Source organism: Protopterus annectens, chromosome 6.part0, assembly GCF_019279795.1.
Source record: "Protopterus annectens isolate FY-2018-M chromosome 6.part0, PAN1.0, whole genome shotgun sequence".
NCBI lineage: Eukaryota > Metazoa > Chordata > Ceratodontiformes > Protopteridae > Protopterus > Protopterus annectens.
Window position 1 is genome coordinate 1,151,895,838 of NC_056737.1, and position 18,394 is coordinate 1,151,914,231.

The 18,394-nt window shown below is 37.9% G+C and overlaps 1 protein-coding gene across 2 annotated transcripts in view; it reads left to right on the forward strand.

Annotated features, from left to right (window-relative positions):
• The window catches only part of KCNH7 (potassium voltage-gated channel subfamily H member 7), a 2,626,261-nt gene that overhangs the window by 2,160,501 nt on the left and 447,366 nt on the right, over positions 1-18,394 (forward strand). For both annotated transcript variants that reach the window (XM_044074771.1, XM_044074772.1), the window contains one exon: positions 8,757-8,956. In XM_044074771.1, the coding sequence (XP_043930706.1) occupies positions 8,757-8,956 (200 nt within the window). The remainder of the gene's footprint in view (positions 1-8,756; positions 8,957-18,394) is intronic.

The following is an 18,394-nucleotide window of genomic DNA, read 5'->3' on the forward strand; positions in this document are numbered from 1 at the left end:
GGTCCATATTAGAACATCAAAGTTTCAGAACTTCGAATGTTCTAATATCAAACCCTATTCAGCAAACGCTGAAAACAGCGAAGCTGCAGAAAACCAAATTTTTTCCCAGGGAAAGAATTTGGTTGTCCATTTATGTCGCTTCACTATTTTCAGCGTTGTGGTGGAATGTTAAGGGTCGGGTTCAGGTAAGTGTGTTATTGTGTGGACGTGAAGTTTAGGGCGGGGTATGTGAGTTAGGGTTAGGTCGCGGGTGAGGTGAGTGTGCGATAGTGACGGACCTTAGGGTTAGGGTTTGGGTTAAGGTAAGTGGATAGTTAGTGGTGTATGTACAGTTTAGTGTAGGGTTAGATGTAAGATTTTAGGTGTATGTGTATGGATTGCTGTTTGTTTGGTGTGCTTGTGTTGTCTGTATGTGTTTCAGAACAGCAATTTTTTTCCCTAGGAAAAAATTTGTTGTTCTGAATGTTCGATGTTGTCAGCGTTCACTGAATTGGGTTTGATATTAGAACATTCGAAGTTCTGAAACTTCGATGTTCTAATATAGACCCAGATATGTCCCTTTTCTCAGGTATCTTTAATGACTTTGAAACACTTTGTATATTTTTTCTAGTTATGTTTTAAAAAGTGTGGAGACCTCTCCCTATCCCTTGCCTTACAGAGTTAGGTATGTGTCCATCAAAGAGAGGAATGAACTGCCCAGTATTAACATATTTCCTTCTGTTATGCTCATGTTTTGGTTGTTCTATACAAAAAATTATCTCCATGTCTTTCCTCTCTATATATATTTTATTTATTTTAATACTTCAGTCCTGTTTTCTGTATTCTATCTTTCCTTTCACTGGTGTTTTTTTTTTTTGAATATACCGACTTATATTGGTCATTACTTCAAATATCTGCTTTGCTCCGAGTGCCCTTTCTATTGCATTAGCATGCTTTGGAGATCTTTAAATCTTTACCTTATCACTTCAGTCAGACTTATTTGTGGCATCTATTTTTTTTCTTTCATCTATGCAGTTTCTTTTCTATTTGAACCTATCTACCTGACTATGGCTGTTTTCCCCTTGTAAAGTCCTATGTGTGTGCTAGTTTACTTACATTGGAATATGTCCCTTCCTTTAAGTAGCAGCTCTAGTGACACAGAGGAGAAACAGCCCTCACTACAGCCCAAGTGATCTGGGTTCAGTTAGCGACTTAGGAAGTTGACAACAATGAAAGGTGCACAAAAGTTAGGGAAAATGCAAAAATAGTGTTAGCAAAGACCTAGAACCAGGATCAATTCTTAAATATTAATTTAATTTACTTGTCTTTGAATAGAGCACTAGGTTTTGCATCAGCAAGCATTTTTGGAAAAATAGGCATTATGAAATTTTAATGTCTGGCATTATTAACTGACTACAATTCTCAGTGGTTTTACTAGAAAATCAAACATTTTATGAGACATAGTTTAAGGCTGCGGAGAGCACACCAACAGTGCAAGGTTATAATGCCTTCCACACATTTAGGCCAGCTACTTCACTGGCAGGGACTAAAGGTGGAGGTGTCTCTATTTACATCAAAAATAAATATACTTCAAGGTTACTCAAACAGGACAATGCACTTGAACTGCTCCATGTTCAAATCACCATAAGTAAAATCCAATACCACTTCCTTGCAAAGCTATAGGTCCCCCTCTATGACCCAAGAAACCCATACCCTGTATTTAAACTTATTAGAAACACTAACCATCCAACCAAATACCATATTCGTGGGTGACTTTAGTTACCCCACTATTAACTGTGAATCCTATACAACATCAAACGTACATGCACAGATATTCCTGAATTTTGTATACAATCTCCCTGGACCAGATAGTCAATACACCAACCAGGGTTGGAACCATACTGGATCTGGTCCTCACTAATATGGAAGACTGCTGCACACCCTCTACTCTAATGCCTTCCCTGGTAAGGTCAGACCACAAAATGGTCTCCTTTGAAGTAAAAATAAAACCTGGACCTCCAGCCAAACCTGGAATATTCAGGAAGTATTCTAAGGCTAACCTCCTGCTATTAAGTGAGAACCTGGCAACATTTAAAGCCCCCATAAACCCTGAGAACACTTCTGCCCATGCAGAACTGTTCACAGAAACCCTGTACAAGCATGTTAATAGCTGCATAAAGGCAGATGTACCCACCAGGAAGAAATACAGAACTAACTCAAAAAAACAAGCCACCCTGGTGGAATCACAAAATCAATCGGCTGTATAACAGGAGGAAGAAATCATGTCAAAAATTAGGAGATGCAGCACCCAGCAGGATAAAAGCACTGTCATCAAACTAAACAAACTACTCAGAGGACAAATAAAGTCTACCAAAGTCAAATTTTAGGTAAGTTTGGCCTCCAGGCCAAGGACAACCACAAAGCATTCTTTAGCTATGTCTGCAACCTCAAAGGCAGTACACATTTCTGTGCAGACCTCATTGTAAATGGAGCCACCTATACTGAGCCAGAAGATATAGCAAACCCCCTGGCTGATAAATTAATCTCCAACTTTACTCCTCTCTCCCACTCAACCTTCCCTCAGGAAATACCATCAAATATAACTTAACCCCTACTATCACTAGGGAACAGGTCCTTAATGCTCTCTTTAAGACCAAGAACACTGCAACAATGGGCCCAGACAATATCCCAGGATGCCTTCTGAATAGCATGAAACATGACCTATCAGGGCCTCTGGAATTACTATTTAACTGTAGCCTCCAATCAGGCTTCATGTCTCATGAAAGGAGAAAGGCATCAGTCAGTCCTCTGGACAAAGGTGGGCCATCTACAGAGCCTGGAAACTACAGACCCATAAGTCTCATTATTCTTATATATAAAGCCGTGGAAAGAATTATTATAGAGATGATCAGTAGAGATATAGTAAATCTCCAGACACTGGACCCAACCCAGTTTGGTTTCGCCAAGGGCAGATCATGCTTACTCAACCTGGTGGACTTCTTTGAGAAGGTCAGCAAAGCAATGGATGAGGGCAAAATCATTCACACTTCCTACCTTGACCTGGCCAAGGCATTTGACACAATACCCCACTCGGGCATTGTTGACAAACTGAAAAGGTGAGGTACAAACCTGTATGTCACCCAATGGATAGCCAACTGGCTCACAGACAGGACCAAGGAAGTTAAAATTGGGGAGTCCACCTCTAACAAGAGGCCAGTCACAAGTTAAGTCCCTCAGGGATCAGTCCTTGGACTGCTCTGTTTTGGCATTTCCTTCACAGAAGTTAAGGCCAATGTCAATGGTCTCTGGCTGACTAAATTTGCAGATGATTGCAAATTAGGAGCTGCCATTAAATCTCACACTGACACAAGTGTTCTCCAGGAGGGCCTGACACAGACAAACAACTGGTGTCTGAGCCATGGATTAAACTAAATGCCAAGAAATGCATAATAGTATCCTTTGGGAAGTCATCCATCCCTGGTAACTATCATATTGACAACACACCCCTTAGAGTTGACCCAGTAGTCAGGGACTTAGGGACACACATAGACAGTAATCTAGCCTTTGACCATCATGTGTCTACAATGGTGAGGAAATCATTCTATGTTGCGCAACTTATAAACAAAGGTATGACATGTAAGTCCAAGGAAGTCATTGTTCCACTGTATTCAGCATTCATCAGCCCTGTCACTGAGTAGAATGCCCCATATGGTATATACCTAACCTGACGTATCCAACAACTGGAATGTCCACAGAGGTTCCTCAATAAAAGAATACAGGGCATACGTAATATGTCCTATACTGACCACCTCAAGGCCTTAACCCTGTATTCTGTGTCCTACAGGATTTTGAGGGGAGATCTACACCTGGTATGCAGGGCATTGTCAGACCCCACTCTGATGGACCGCCTGCATATTCACAAAACAAGCAGCACCAGAATTACCCATTCTAAAGACTTAAACCTTGCCTGTGATATAAATAGGACCTGCTGGAGAGATAGGTATGTATCCCAGAGACTACCCCATCTGTGGAACAGGCTCCCCATCCATGTGAAGCAGAATTCCTTCCTAACCCAATTCAAGTGCAACTTGGCCAATGGAAAGGGAAACCAGAAATTCATCCCTGGTATGGCACCTATGTCTCTAATGGACATAGGTAACCTGTAAATAGTTCATCTCCCAGGCCCATGCTTACACTTATCAAGGGTAACAGAACTTGTCAGAGATTTGGGATGCATGGCTAGGCTTAAAAGGCCCTTGTGGTCATTAGCCTAGTAAACACCTATGAACTATGAGAGACAGGGAAAAATATATGAGAAAGTCAGGAATATTCTGCATATTTACAGACAGATGAGAGCTCTGGGCAGGGGGGGATGAGCTTGCCTATCATGAGGAGAGAAGGTGGGCAGAGCTGGCTACAGAACGTGTCTCCCCCTCACAGAAGGATGAGGGTGAGCATGCAGGAGCACATACCCATGTGTGGAAGATACTATTAGTACCATGGTGACATGGTTCACTTATTTCCTTTACAGGAGCATGTACCCATGTGTGGAAGGTACTATTCGTAAGTACCATGGTGACATGGTTCACTTATCTCCCTTCCAATAGAGGAGGGGGGGGCATAAATGCCTTCATGTCTGGGTTACTGGTTAAGATGCAAACAAGCCTCACAGCTGCCGGATGGAAGCCAACTTGAATTCCTCTCACCACTGTGGTTATGTACAACTCTCTATCATGAAGGAACAAACGGGTTCAAGTCCAATGGGGAAGCTTAATGGTTGGCAAAAACACTTAGGAAAAAAGCTTCTTTTGTGTTAGTACCTTTCTGGATTTCTCTTTTGTGGCAATATATGCTTCTACCTGTAGAATTTTTAAAACTGTTTGAATAAATAAAGACTTTCATTACAGTGGGTTGGTTTTGGTTTGCCTTTTTAGCTCTTCTGTGTAACTTTAATTGGGGTGGATGCAGGTATCATTCTAAGCTATATATAATGACTCCTTGGAATTTAAACATTGGTTCTTAGTATTCTCACCCATCAAAGGGTCTATTATACTTTTTTTACAACAATCTCTATGTTTAGGTGTTGATGGTTAGTCTATTTTTGGTCTTATTCTTGTCTGCATATTTCACTAAAGACCATTACAATAGTGCTATTTACCTACAGTTGTATCCATCTACATAGATTGAATTGAATAGGTTAACATACTATGTTCAATATATTAGTATAAAACCAGACACTTTTTCCCTGGAATCTTCTTTGCACTATATTCTGTGTATAGCTTTGTGCTTTTTCAAATTCAAAAATAAGCAAATATGCATTTATGCAAAGAAATGTATATTCTCTCCATCTTTAAGTAACTGCCATTTGTGAGGTGTCGCTTACGTCCTGTTAAACAAGACAATGGGGCCAGTGAACATGCAGCCTACATATACATGGATACTCATTAATAACAAAATCTAAAAGCCACATATCAAAGCTCTTGGAGGACACTAAATCCTTAAACTCCACAGTAAATCAGGTTGTTGTGTCTTTCGGCTTTTCCCGCTTAGGGGTCACCACAGCAAAACTCCGGTCTGCTAATGATTGGCAGTAGATTTTTACATGCCGAGTTGCCGGCCCTGACGCACAACCTTCAATGAAGTTACGCCCATTCATGCATGTCTCTACACAGAAGATGCTCTAGCTGAGAATCGAACAGGACAACGTCTTACTGTGAAGCGACAACGCTACCGCAGCACCACCACCGCAGTCCACAGTAAATCACGTACTGGAGCCTATATACCTCTAAATGTTTTTAAAAACACTACAGTTTACTCTAAAATACCAAAGACTATTTAAAATGGTAGATGTAGTACATTAATTAGGACATAACAGCTAAAAAAATAATCTTATCTTGCCTGAAATTGTTTTTCTGTTAAACTAGCTTGAACTAGCTGAGTTGCTTTCTGTGACTTATTGCTTATATAGTGTGATGCATTTGTTTTAATTAATACTGAAATCTAATCTTACACTGTATTGGTTATTTATCAGTCATTGTTGATGTCATGTTATTATTATATTTTATTCAATTTTAAATAAAACTAATTAAAAAAGAAAGTTGCATAGTACATTAGAACCATTCCAATTCCTCAGTATCGCTTATTGTTATTTCATGTATAAATCTGGAATGTGATCACTGAGATTGCTGTACAAAATAGTTCCACAATACCTTCACTTCAGATGATTAAGGGAACAGTAAACATTCAAGTTCCTGCCAAAAAAGGGACATGAGACCATATGGGTGTGAAAACCATAAGTACTTTACAAATTACACAAAACACTTAAATGGTTATTGTGGAGCAAATTTTCACTAATAAAAACACAGCACTAAATCAAACGATTAGAAAAACACCTTTCCTTGCCTGGAACTTTCTTTTGCTGATAATTCTTCTTTAAAACATTATTGGTGGAGGTGAGAAGTTAGACTAATAAGGGAGGATGAGCTAAGTCAGTCTGGAACAACAAAAGGAACTTTGCAGCTTAGAGCAAGTAGCCATAATAATAGAGATACAAGGAAAGGATAATTCTAGCTGGAGAAGGACAATATCTGAAACTAAACCAGGGAGCTATAACTTAGAGAATAAAAGTGGGAAAATCCATATATTTGACTCAACTGTGTGGATATTAACATCTGTAGTTAATTACAGAGCTTAAGACTTGTGTAGTAAACTAGCTGACTTATTTTCATGCAAGAGAGAAAAAACAGATCACTTTATTCCATGTCTAAAAAACAAACAACAAAGAGTGGATGTGGTAGACGGTAATAGGAAATAAGTACAGCGCATACTACCTTACAGAAAAGCATGATGAATTGGTTATTTGTGAGACCAACAGATTGACCAGTATTCAATGGCAGTTTTTATGACTTGTTTACTGACTTATAAAGTACGGTCTTTTTGTAATGAAACATGGGGACATCTTATTCATGAACATTTGAAAAAAAAAAAAAAAAAAAAAACACATGAGATTTAAAGAACTAGAGAAAGGCCTGCAAGATGAAATATGTATGGTCCGAAAAAACACGTATGATCTGAATAAACACTGTACTATATCACGCGGGTTACTAAACATCACATAATGGTTAAGCAGACAGCAGATGAATATATGTAGGGAAACAGAAACTTGAAATATTTAGTATTCTAGAAGGCAAAACTAAAAAAATGTAATATTGGTAAATTATGAGAATGTCAAAAAAAATGAAAAAAAAATGAGCACGGACAAGAATCTGTCTAGTTCCAAACTCACTGACACTAGTGTTGAGGAAAATTTAAAAAAAAATGAAAAACTAGTAGTCTTAAAACTTTGTTGATGAGCTCAGTCACAATAATTTCCAAAAATTCTAATTTCCAAAAATGTTTAATTTTTTTGTTCCTGGGGATCTCTTGTCTGTGACGAATAAAGGCTTGTTGCTTTGGAATACTCCCCAGGTTTCATGATTTTTGGAAATTATTGTGATTGAGCTCATCAGCGAGGTATTAAGACTACAAGTTTTTCTACTTTTATTTTTCTTTATTTTTTTGGTTTTCTTTTTAATTATGAGAATTTATGTTCCAAGAAAACAGCGTTATCATTCCAAACCTTTTAAATATGAATACAGAAAAAAGGCAGCAAGCCCATTAACATGGAACACAAAGTATGAGGCTTTATTTGACCTTGGTCCTATGAATGAATTAATGATATTTAAAGTTTAGAAGTACGACTAGGTGAGTGCTGAGTGCCCATGTCATAACTCTCCCTCTTGGGAAGTATAAATGACATATTTTTCTACTTCATTCTATGGCATGGCAAGCAAAATGAATCCCACAGATTAGGGAATCCATTGTCATGATAATACTGAAGTGTCTATACACAGACAATACATATTTGTAAACCTGGCCACAGTGTTTGCAGTCCTAAGTGAAAGAAATTGTGCTGGGGAGACTTTTGATGTATGGATTAAGGATGCACTCTTCACAGCAATAACTGATCATGTATTCTATCCAGAATGAAAGATACAGGCAGATTTGGTGCAACACCATGCCACTTGTTAAGGTAATGCATAAGTCAAGCTTGCAAGGGCAGTAGAAATATCCATGAAGGGAAATGTGTAGATCAGAATGAATACATAAAATGACGCAATAAAGTCTTTGAAAGAAAAAGTTGGGTACACAAAACATTTAATGCTGAAGAGCAGACAGAATAAAAAAAATATGAATGAGAAATAATTTAAAGAATAAAAATTAACAACTAAAATGACTAAAATAAACAGATGAATTCAAACATTCAAGATGTTTGTGGGCTCATGGAGGTATTATTTCATCTCACATGGAAAGCAGATACTAACCTGCAGTACACTCCTAAGCAGTCAGTAGAAAATGCAAAAAACCTCAAACATGAGTAAAGTTTACCCACAATATTTGTAATAAACTCAGAAAAAGAAGAAGCAAGAAAGAATGCAGACAATATTTGACTCATGGGTCATACCGTACATGATTTTAAGTAACCAAATGCTAAATAAGGCATAGTGTTGTTAATTTTCTGGACAGCGTGCTTATGTTTTGGTTGCTCCTAAATATAAGTTTTGTGCGTATATATATATATATATATATATATATATATATATATATATATATATATATATATATATATATATATATATATATATATATATGTGTGTGTGTGTGTGTGTGTGTGTATATATCTATATATATATATATAAATATATATAACTTAATATTGTTTTGTTTCCTTCTCTCAGCATTAATGTATGCCAGTATCTTTGGCAATGTTTCGGCAATTATCCAAAGACTATATTCAGGAACTGCAAGATACCATATGCAGATGCTTCGAGTAAAGGAATTTATACGCTTTCATCAAATTCCTAATCCCCTTCGACAGCGACTAGAAGAATACTTTCAGCATGCTTGGACGTACACAAATGGCATCGACATGAATATGGTAGGTGTATAACAGGAGACTAATAATGAGTTTGTAAGATCACTGAAATCTAGAATAACTGAACTTAGATTCAAGTTTTATTCAGGAGTGAAAAATATAGATTGATATGATAACCATTTGCATATGTTATCCCATATTCCCAAGTCTAAAATGAAAGCTAGCAATCATACAAGTGAAAAGTTGGTTAGAAATAGGTATAACCTTGGTTTTCTAATTGCAATTAATTTCAGTTCTCCGAAAGAAGAACAATGTAGGTACTAGATTGTTGCTACATGTAAATATTTTTTGTTTTAATAATATCTAATTTTCATGAGATATTATTTAAATTAACACAGTCCTGTTCTTTTTCTTCTTATTATTATTGTTATTCTTTAGACTAGACATAGTTACAATGTACTTGATTAAATATATAGTTTGCCTTATCATAGCAGTGTTAGTGGTGCAAAAAGTAGCACAAGCACCTCTAGTGCAAAAGGCTGCGGGTTCTGTTCTTGCACAAGGTAAGTCGATTGCTGACACTGCAATGCAGCATAAGGCAGTGCTACACTCATGAGTGTGTCATCCTTGGGATGGGATGATAAACTGAGGCCCCATCTGCTTGAAGTGGTGGTAGCTCAGGTGAATGTAAAAAAATCACACATTATCTTTTGAAAAAAGTAGTGGAAGTTCCCTGATGGTCTGGCCAAATTTCATCTGGTAGTATAGATAGCACATCAGGTCTCCCCTGAAAAGAGACTACTAGCCTAGGTGGAATTACCTGGTCAGCAAACGATAAATAGATCTGGATATGTTGCAGTTTTTATTCTGCCATGTATTAAGGGAAGGGTAGAAAATCCTCTAGTTTCTTTTTGGAATTGGATCTTCTTAAACGCTCCTCATATTTCCAGTATTTGCCTTATTAGGTTACACTGCTTTTGATTTCAACACAAAATGATTAGGTCAGTTATATTATCTTCAAACGTGTTCTGCTAGACAGTTTGAAAGTCCTGTATTATACAATTATTGTATTTGGAAATTTGTTAATTAGAAACGTGCTTTCAATGTCCTTTTGCATAGCACACATTTATGTATAACTGTGCGTTCATTCCCAAGGTAATACTACATTTCCAGATTATACATCCAGAGCAGCTCATTTCATATGCAAAAGGGTCTCAGTAATGAATACAGCACAAGTAGCATATGTGAGTATCTCTGAAGATGTCTTAAGAGATAATGCAGTATGTGCTTTAACATTACATTTTGGTTAAAATTTCCTCTATTCCTTCTTCCTGAAAACAGTTATACAACTGCAAGTGACTTTTTAACAACTCAAATTCTTCAGTTTCATTTCCCATGACTTTCATGGTTATTAAACTATATTTCCAAATAGTTTTCACGTTTCATGTTTAGACCTTAAATGTTGTAAGTCACACCATAACATACATTGCTAAACAGCATGCATCTTTAATTCCCAAAGGTATTGAGAAGTCAGATTTTTGTAATTAATTCCTAATTCATGATCTGAATGAAACCCCCTCAGTTTAGTCAGCTGGTTCATTTTCCAGGACACTAGCTTGCTTAATAAATATTTCTTTCAGTCTAAAAATAACAGCAATGTTTTGCCTGTCAGCATTTTTCTGTATTTACTTACCTTACTTTTTGTTTGGAAAAGTGAGATGTATTCAGCTATGCTAAAATGAAAACATATTTAATATTGTCAAGCAACAGTTATGGTTCTATTTCTATAAAATATGCAGGTATTATTCGATAGAACAAAAAAAAAAACCTTTAGCAGAGTTAATTTAATGTTGTATTGGTATACAACAACACAATAATTATAAAGATGATCCCATAATGAAAAGGTCATCTGACACATTACCTGACAGATACTATGACTGAAGTGAAAGAGCACCGACAATGAGGATTTCCAGCAGTAGTGCCATTGTAGTTATGGATGGATACCAATATCTAAATGAGAGCCATATGAGTTTCTAGCCAAATACAGAACTTGACAAAACAAGAGGATTGCATGATTGTCCAAGACCCTTTGTCAAAGACCCTTTGTCAGTCAGTATGTTTGCAAACTTTCCTCAATTAACGGCTGCGTCTTGATGGCAGGGAAGACAAAAGAAATTACAGCATTCAGGCATATGCATGGTAGATAAAACTTTTAAGAAAAAAGGGGTTAGATACACCATGGCTCTGGCAGGACATAGATAACACTACACACAACTCTTTCTGTGACAGCCATCTACTCAGGGTGACAGCAGATACAGAGAAGGCAGACAGTAGTCAAAACAAAGACAAGAAGAGAACAGGTGAAATACCTTTAGATGTAGCCAGTTCTTGCAATGCAGTAAAAAAAAATGAAGGAGCAATCGGTTTTACTGAGAGTCAGCTCCAAAGGATCTTATTGTCAGATTTGCAAACGTAGAAGAAGATAGGGAGTGCTTATTTCCTGAAAAAAAAAGAGAGACAAAATAACAAAATAAAGTGGTTACAAGTGACAATATGAATTATATGTAGATTATTTCCTGTATACAATGTTTCAGTACAGCACAATAACAAGTTAGTTAATAATTGGTTTGCACATATTTCACTCAGCATTTACGGTACTACTTGTAGTTGTAACCTGAACTTTAACATACTTAGTAGCTAAAGAACTAAGATACAGTTCTGCAGACATTGTTTGCACTTTTATCCCTAAATGCATGCTGGTTTGAATATGAGCATATCACAGAGAATCTAGGTGCTTCTACATTACAGTCTTCAGATATCTCTAGCTTTCTTATTTCCCCATGTTACAAGCATAATAACTCTTTAGCTTCAATACTATGTCATATAATTTCCTAAAAGACCACGCAGGTTAGTAACACATTATATTTAATCAAAATGTGCTTATAACAAATTAGTATGATATATAGGTTCATAGGTTGGTACTAGACTATCGGCCCTAGGGCCCATACAAGCCTAGCCAAACAATTCCCTGGATATTTCTTCCAACAATATTTACTTCCCTGGACCCCTGTCTAGCAGAGGGACTGACGTGATCCCCGGGGTGAATTTCCTGTCTCCCATCCAATCATCAAGGTTCCTTTTGAAGAGGGCCAAGGATGTGCACTGCTTGACATATATGGGCAATCTATTCCAGAGTATGGGTAGTCTCTGGGTCAGGAACCTATCCCTCCAGCATGTTTTGTTCATTGTGATGACAAGGTTTAGAACCCTGGAACATGTGGCTCTGAGGGATTGGGATTTCTTTAAGTGGAGCATGTCCAACAGCTCAGGGTTTGACATGGCCTTGTATGTTAAGCAGAGATCGCCTCTGATATACGATATGCCACAGAGTATAGGTGGAATGTTTTAGACGGTCAGCATAGGGCATCTGCTTTAGGCCTGTGATTCTTTTAGTGAGGTATTTCTGCGGCCTTTCCAGATGTTGCAGATGTCTTGTGAGGTACATACCAAGTGGGGCATTGTACTCTATAATGGGTCTAATAAGTGATGAGTACAGTGGGACAATGACCTCCTTTTTTTCTGGATGAAAAGCCCTTAGTGATGACATGTGCCACATAGAAAGATTTCCTGACTACTGTGGCGATGTGGTTATTGAAGGTGAGACCACTGTCCACCTGTGTCCCTAAGTCTCTTATCACACTTTTGATGTTTAGTGTACTGCCACCTATGTGGTAATTCATGAGTACATGTTCTTTTTCCATAGGGGATAACTATACATTTCTTGGCATTAAGCTTGAGCCCATGGCTCTGGCACCAAACATCTGTTTCTGTAAGGCCCTTTTGTAGAATATCCACATCTTTTGGGGATTCAATAATAGTTCCCAGTTTGCAGTCATCTGTAAACTTTGTTAGCCAGAGTCCCTTAGTGTTGGCCTGTACTTCAAAGAAGTAGATGCCAAACATGAGAGGTCCCAGGACTGAACTCTGAGATACTCCACTTATCACTTGTCTGGAAATGGATTTGGAGTTGGCTACTTTTACAGTCTGGGTTCTGTCAGTAAGCCAGTTGGCAGCCCATCGAGTGATGTAGGGATTTATGCCCAGTTTAGTAAGTTTATCTATGTTTCCAGAGTGGGGGATGGTGTTGAAGGCCTTGACGAGGTCTAGGTAGGCTGTGTGGACCGTCTTGCCCTCGTCCAGAGCTCTGGAGACAGATTCGAAGAAGTCAATCAGGTTCAGGAGACAAGATCATCCCTTCATGAACCTAAATTGGGTGGGGTCCAGTGTTTAAAGGTTGCCAGTGTCTTTGTGTATAAGTTCCATGATAATGCGTTCCATGCCCTTGCAGATCAGGCTCATCAGACTGATGGGACAGTAGTTCCCGGGATCCAAGGTGAATCCCCCCTTGTGGAGTGGGATAACTGTAGCTGTGCGCCCCTCAGTGGGCACAAAGCCAAAGGTGAGGCTATGATTAAACATGACATTTAGGTGAGGTGCCAGTTCATTTTGTAGTTCATGTAGTACACAGCCCAGGATGTCATCTGGTCCCATGGATGCTGTATTCTTAGCTTTGGAGAGAGCAGTTTCTACCTGTGTGGCTGTTATTACCAGAATTTAACAATCATTTGGTATTGAGATGGGCCCTTTAGGGGGTGAGGATGGGTGTAGTTGGCACTAAATCGATCTGCCAGGATATTGGCAATATCCTTGGGATCAGTATATTTAATGCTATTCTGTTGTAGCTCAGAGCAGATCTGAGCATTGCTATTTAGATTCTTGACATAGCTATAAAATGCCTTGTGGTTGTCATTGGAATCTTTGGCAATTTTATTTTCGTAACTAGCTTTGGAGGATTTTATGAGGGATCTCAGCTTCTTACTGAGGCTGGTAAGGGAGTTTTTTGCATCCTGGGATTTTCCTCTTTTCTGCAACAGTTTCTTCCTTCTATAAATAGATTACAGTTCAGATACAGTCATAAACTAAGAGTATGGTTTAATAGAATACTGATGTTATAGCAACAGCCAGATAATTGCATACTGTTGGTCTGTGAGATGAACAAAATAAATATCTTTTAGAAGCATTCATCAGCTGGGATCAATCAGAATCTGGAAATAAAGTGTTTGTTTTTACTTTACTGGGGGGGTTATTTAGATCTTTTTTAACTCCTGTAAGAGTTGCTAAAAATGAGAAAAGAAAATCCTTTTGGCTGTTTGATTGTTTTATGGATCAGAATTTCTGGGTAAAAGTTCAACATTTTTTAACGTGTTATGGAATGATACATTTAGATTAACAAAATAAATGGGTCTCTTTTAATATTCTAGGAACAGATATACAAAAGAAATATTTTACTTATCTGACTTGCACTATACTTGCTGTAGCCAGGAAATATATTACAAGATATTGGAAATCTTCTTCAGAATCAAAATTTGAAGACCTTCTTATCCTCTTGAAGAAGGTAGCAATTAAAGAAATTCAAGTAAAAGACAGAATAATCTAGCCAAACAAATTAAAGAATAATCCTTGGTTGAAGGTTTTGGCCCGTATTGAATCAACATCTTCATCTATTTACATATTTATACTGCTGTTAGGATCTTCTTTATTTATTTTTTTTTGTAATTATCTTGTTTCATTTATTACCCTTTGATCTCATCCTTAATGTACATATTGTAAATAGTTGTAATTTTATTCGTTTTTTTTAAATGATTTATCTTATTCATTTATTGTATAACATTTTATAGTTTATCATTTTTGTAACCTTTTTTTTTTCAAAATTTAATAAAAATATTTCAAGCAAAAAAAAAAAAAAAAAGAAAGAAACAGGAATGTTCCACCCTGTAGAGAAAAAAAATCAAGAAAACTTCTTTTTGGCAAGTTGGTGTCCAATAAAATGGAAGACGTAAATAGCAAGAAAAATATTTTATATTTATAAAATAAGTGATGAGAAAGTCAGAGATTTGTGAAAAGGAACAAAAGCTAATACTAGAACTCAAGTAAATACATCAAAATAAGAGGCCACAGTGTCACATTCCATCTACCATAAAGTAAAGAAGTAGTGACAGGTTACAGGGCCTTAACTGGAGAGGAACAAAGGTACTACTGTCCCTGGCACAAGCTGTGAGAGGGCATGAGCTGCACTTGACGGTGCGTGAAGACATATCAGCATTTGCATTTGCATTTGATGTCATGATTGTGCTCTGAAGCATTTAGAGTGTGGAAATGGAACTCTAGCAAGCTGCTAGTTTCTAAGTAAAGGACTTTTTTTCTCTTCATCATTTTTTTGGTCTAAAACTGCACACGGCTCAAGATGAACTGAGGCTATATGTAAATGGTATTTAAATCACCTGGGCTGTCACTAAAGAAAGTAATTTCCATCAGACTACCCACTCACTTGATGAATGTACAGATATATGGATATTGTAAGATTTAGGGAGACATTGGAGGCATGACATGCACATAAGATCTTATTTATTTAGTCATTAAATCAAAATAGTAGCCCACCTCTTCTAATAAACCATAAAAATAAACAGTACCTTTAAAATATTTCAGTCCTATATAGTTAAGGTTTCATGAAATGTTCTCTCATGACAAACGTCCACTCCAAGCTCAAGTACTCAATACACTTTCAGGTTCTAGGCATTTCTTCTAGACCTCAGTGTCAGTCTCAAAAATCAGACTCAGCAATAGTTAGGTCAGAGATTTTAGACCTTTCTCCTACACCTCTGTCCGAAAAACCAAACACACTTCACAAATATGTTCCACATTGTAACTCTGGCTGGCTGTTTCTCAGTCCCTACTTCCAAGACTTCCTTCCACTGACACTTCTAGGCTGCTGTCTTTTATATCACAGTAAAGCCTCTGACTGGCTGTCAATTAGTCTGTGAGAATCAATCCAATAAAATTGTCGATTTGCATACTTACAGGAATCTCCATATTAACACATAATTTTCATCACTGTGACACAAAATCATAGAATGTTCAAGTCTTTTATGTAATTTTCCCAGGTTAAGCAAGCTCAAAATATTACAAAAAACTCTCCCAACACAAAAGTGAGAGTCTTGGCATCCACAATGAGTGGTCTCCCTCAACAACAATTTGTGTTTCCGCTATACTTTAGATTTGTTTGTATCCCAATCTAAGTTTTGTTTCCTTTGTCTTGAAATCTAGGTTCCTGGATTACAGGTTGGATATTACAAGCTGACTTAAATGAGTGGGCCTTTGGTATTGTTGCTACAATTCATTTGTCAGGATATTGTATGAATTTTTGGAAACAGGTTTTCTCCATACATCCTCCTTAAACCACTGTTAAACCTTTTGGGAATGCCCTTCATTTGGATTCTGGTACTTTATGAACTAGACATAATCTTCCCTTCTGAGCATAACTTTAAATGGGCTGAACTGGTGTGACATGGAAATCAGTAAATGGGAGAAACTGAATCCAAACCTGTAAGGGACGTCACTATAATAATAAATATTTGTAAAAGGCAAGCCTCTTTAACAAATGAACTGTATAGGATGGAATTATGCAAGAAACTCTGCACTTTAATTTACTCAGTCAGCAGTTTCACCAATTCTATCACTCTGATTTTGGTTACCTGCTCTGAGGAGTATATTTCCCTAACTTCACAAGTCATTTATCTTTTTAAAGTACATGAGACTTGCTGGAAAGTCCACTATTCACCTTGTGTGGCAGTGGCTACTCCAGCTCCCGATGTGCGTCTCATGCTTGTGTAAAATGTTGTCAATTTGTCACCTGTTTGGAGTCAGCTTTTTGGCTGGTCGGGTGTGCAGTGAGATGTAGCCATGATATCTGGTTGTAATGTTGTCAGATGGTTTGGATTGTTTTTTTTTTTTTTTGTTTGTTTTTTTGAGATTGTTGGTCCGATCATGTCTGTTTGGGCCTTGTGAGGAAGTTGCGCCAAGTGCGGATGGATGTGATGGTGGTGGATCTGGATTGGAATTTTCTGCTGGGTTGGAGGATTGTTGCACTGGAGATGTTGTTGGAGCTGGAACTGGTGGCAGTGGATGGAACTAGTGGCAATGTTTCATTGTGGATGGTGAATATTGGGAGGTGCCTGTCGATCTGGTGGTGGTGCTTTGGGCCTTCACATGGTGGCAGCTCGCTGTGCTGTAAGTGGACGTATCCCTTCTTGTCTGACTAACTTTTGATTGAATCTGATCTGAGCCTTCTGTTGTCAGAGGGGACTAGACTGGGACTAGAGTTGTTGCTAGTTGGAGATAGTGACAGTGATAATGGCGAAGATGGTACAGCCTTTGTCATAGAGGCTCTGTGCCTCAGACTCTTGTTGTTTGTGGGTTTTTTTTTTCTTTTTTGGGGTCTGTGTGTTTATATTGTATATGTTTTGCATGAACTTATGTTACATTTGGTTTCTGTGTTAGTGTTTGTATATGTTGTAAAATGAGCTTGGAGAAATGTAATTTCATTCAGCTGTGCACTTGCTGTATGGTCTGAATGACAATAACGTTTCCCTTGACTTACTTGACTTACTTTCTCCAGTTGGCTTCTTCCTCTGTCTTGGTTTGAGTGGATGTCACGTCGTTTCCCTTGACTTACTTGACTTACTTTCTCCAGTTGGCTTCTTCCTCTGTCTTGGCTTAAGTGGATGTCACGTCGTCTCCCTTGACTTACTTGACTTACTTTCTCCAGTTGGCCTCTTCCTCTGTCTTGGTTTAAGTGGATGTCATGTTGTTTCCCTTGACTTACTTGACTTACTTTCTCCAGTTGGCTTCTTCCTCTGTCTTGGATTAAGTGGATGTCACGTCGTTTCCCTTGACTTACTTGACTTACTTTCTCCAGTTGGCTTCTTCCTCTGTCTTGGTTTAAGTGGATGTCACGTTGTTTCCCTTGACTTACTTGACTTACTTTCTCCAGTTGGCTTCCTCCTCTGTCTTGGTTTAAGTGGATGTCACGTCGTTTCCCTTGACTTACTTGACATACTTTCTCCAGTTGGCTTCTTCCTCTGTCTTGGTTTAAGTGGATGTCACGTTGTTTCCCTTGACTTACTTGACTTACTTTCTCCAGTTGGCTTCTTCCTCTGTCTTGGTTTAAGTGGATGTCACGTCGTTTCCCTTGACTTACTTGACTTACTTTCTCCAGTTGGCTTCTTCCTCTGTCTTGGTTTAAGTGGATGTCACGTTGTTTCCCTTGACTTACTTGACTTACTTTCTCCAGTTGGCTTCTTCCTCTGTCTTGGTTTAAGTGGATGTCACGTCATTTCCCTTGACTTACTTGACTTACTTTCTCCAGTTGGCTTCTTCCTCTGTCTTGGTTTAAGTGGATGTCATGTCATTTCCCTTGACTTACTTGACTTACTTTCTGCAGTTGGCTTCTTCCTCTGTCTTGGTTTAAGTGGATGTCACGTCATTTCCCTTGACTTACTTTCTCCATTTGGCTTCTTCCTCTGTCTTGGTTTAAGTGGATGTCACGTCGTTTCCCTTGACTTACTTGACTTACTTTCTCCAGTTGGCTTCTTCCTCTGTCTT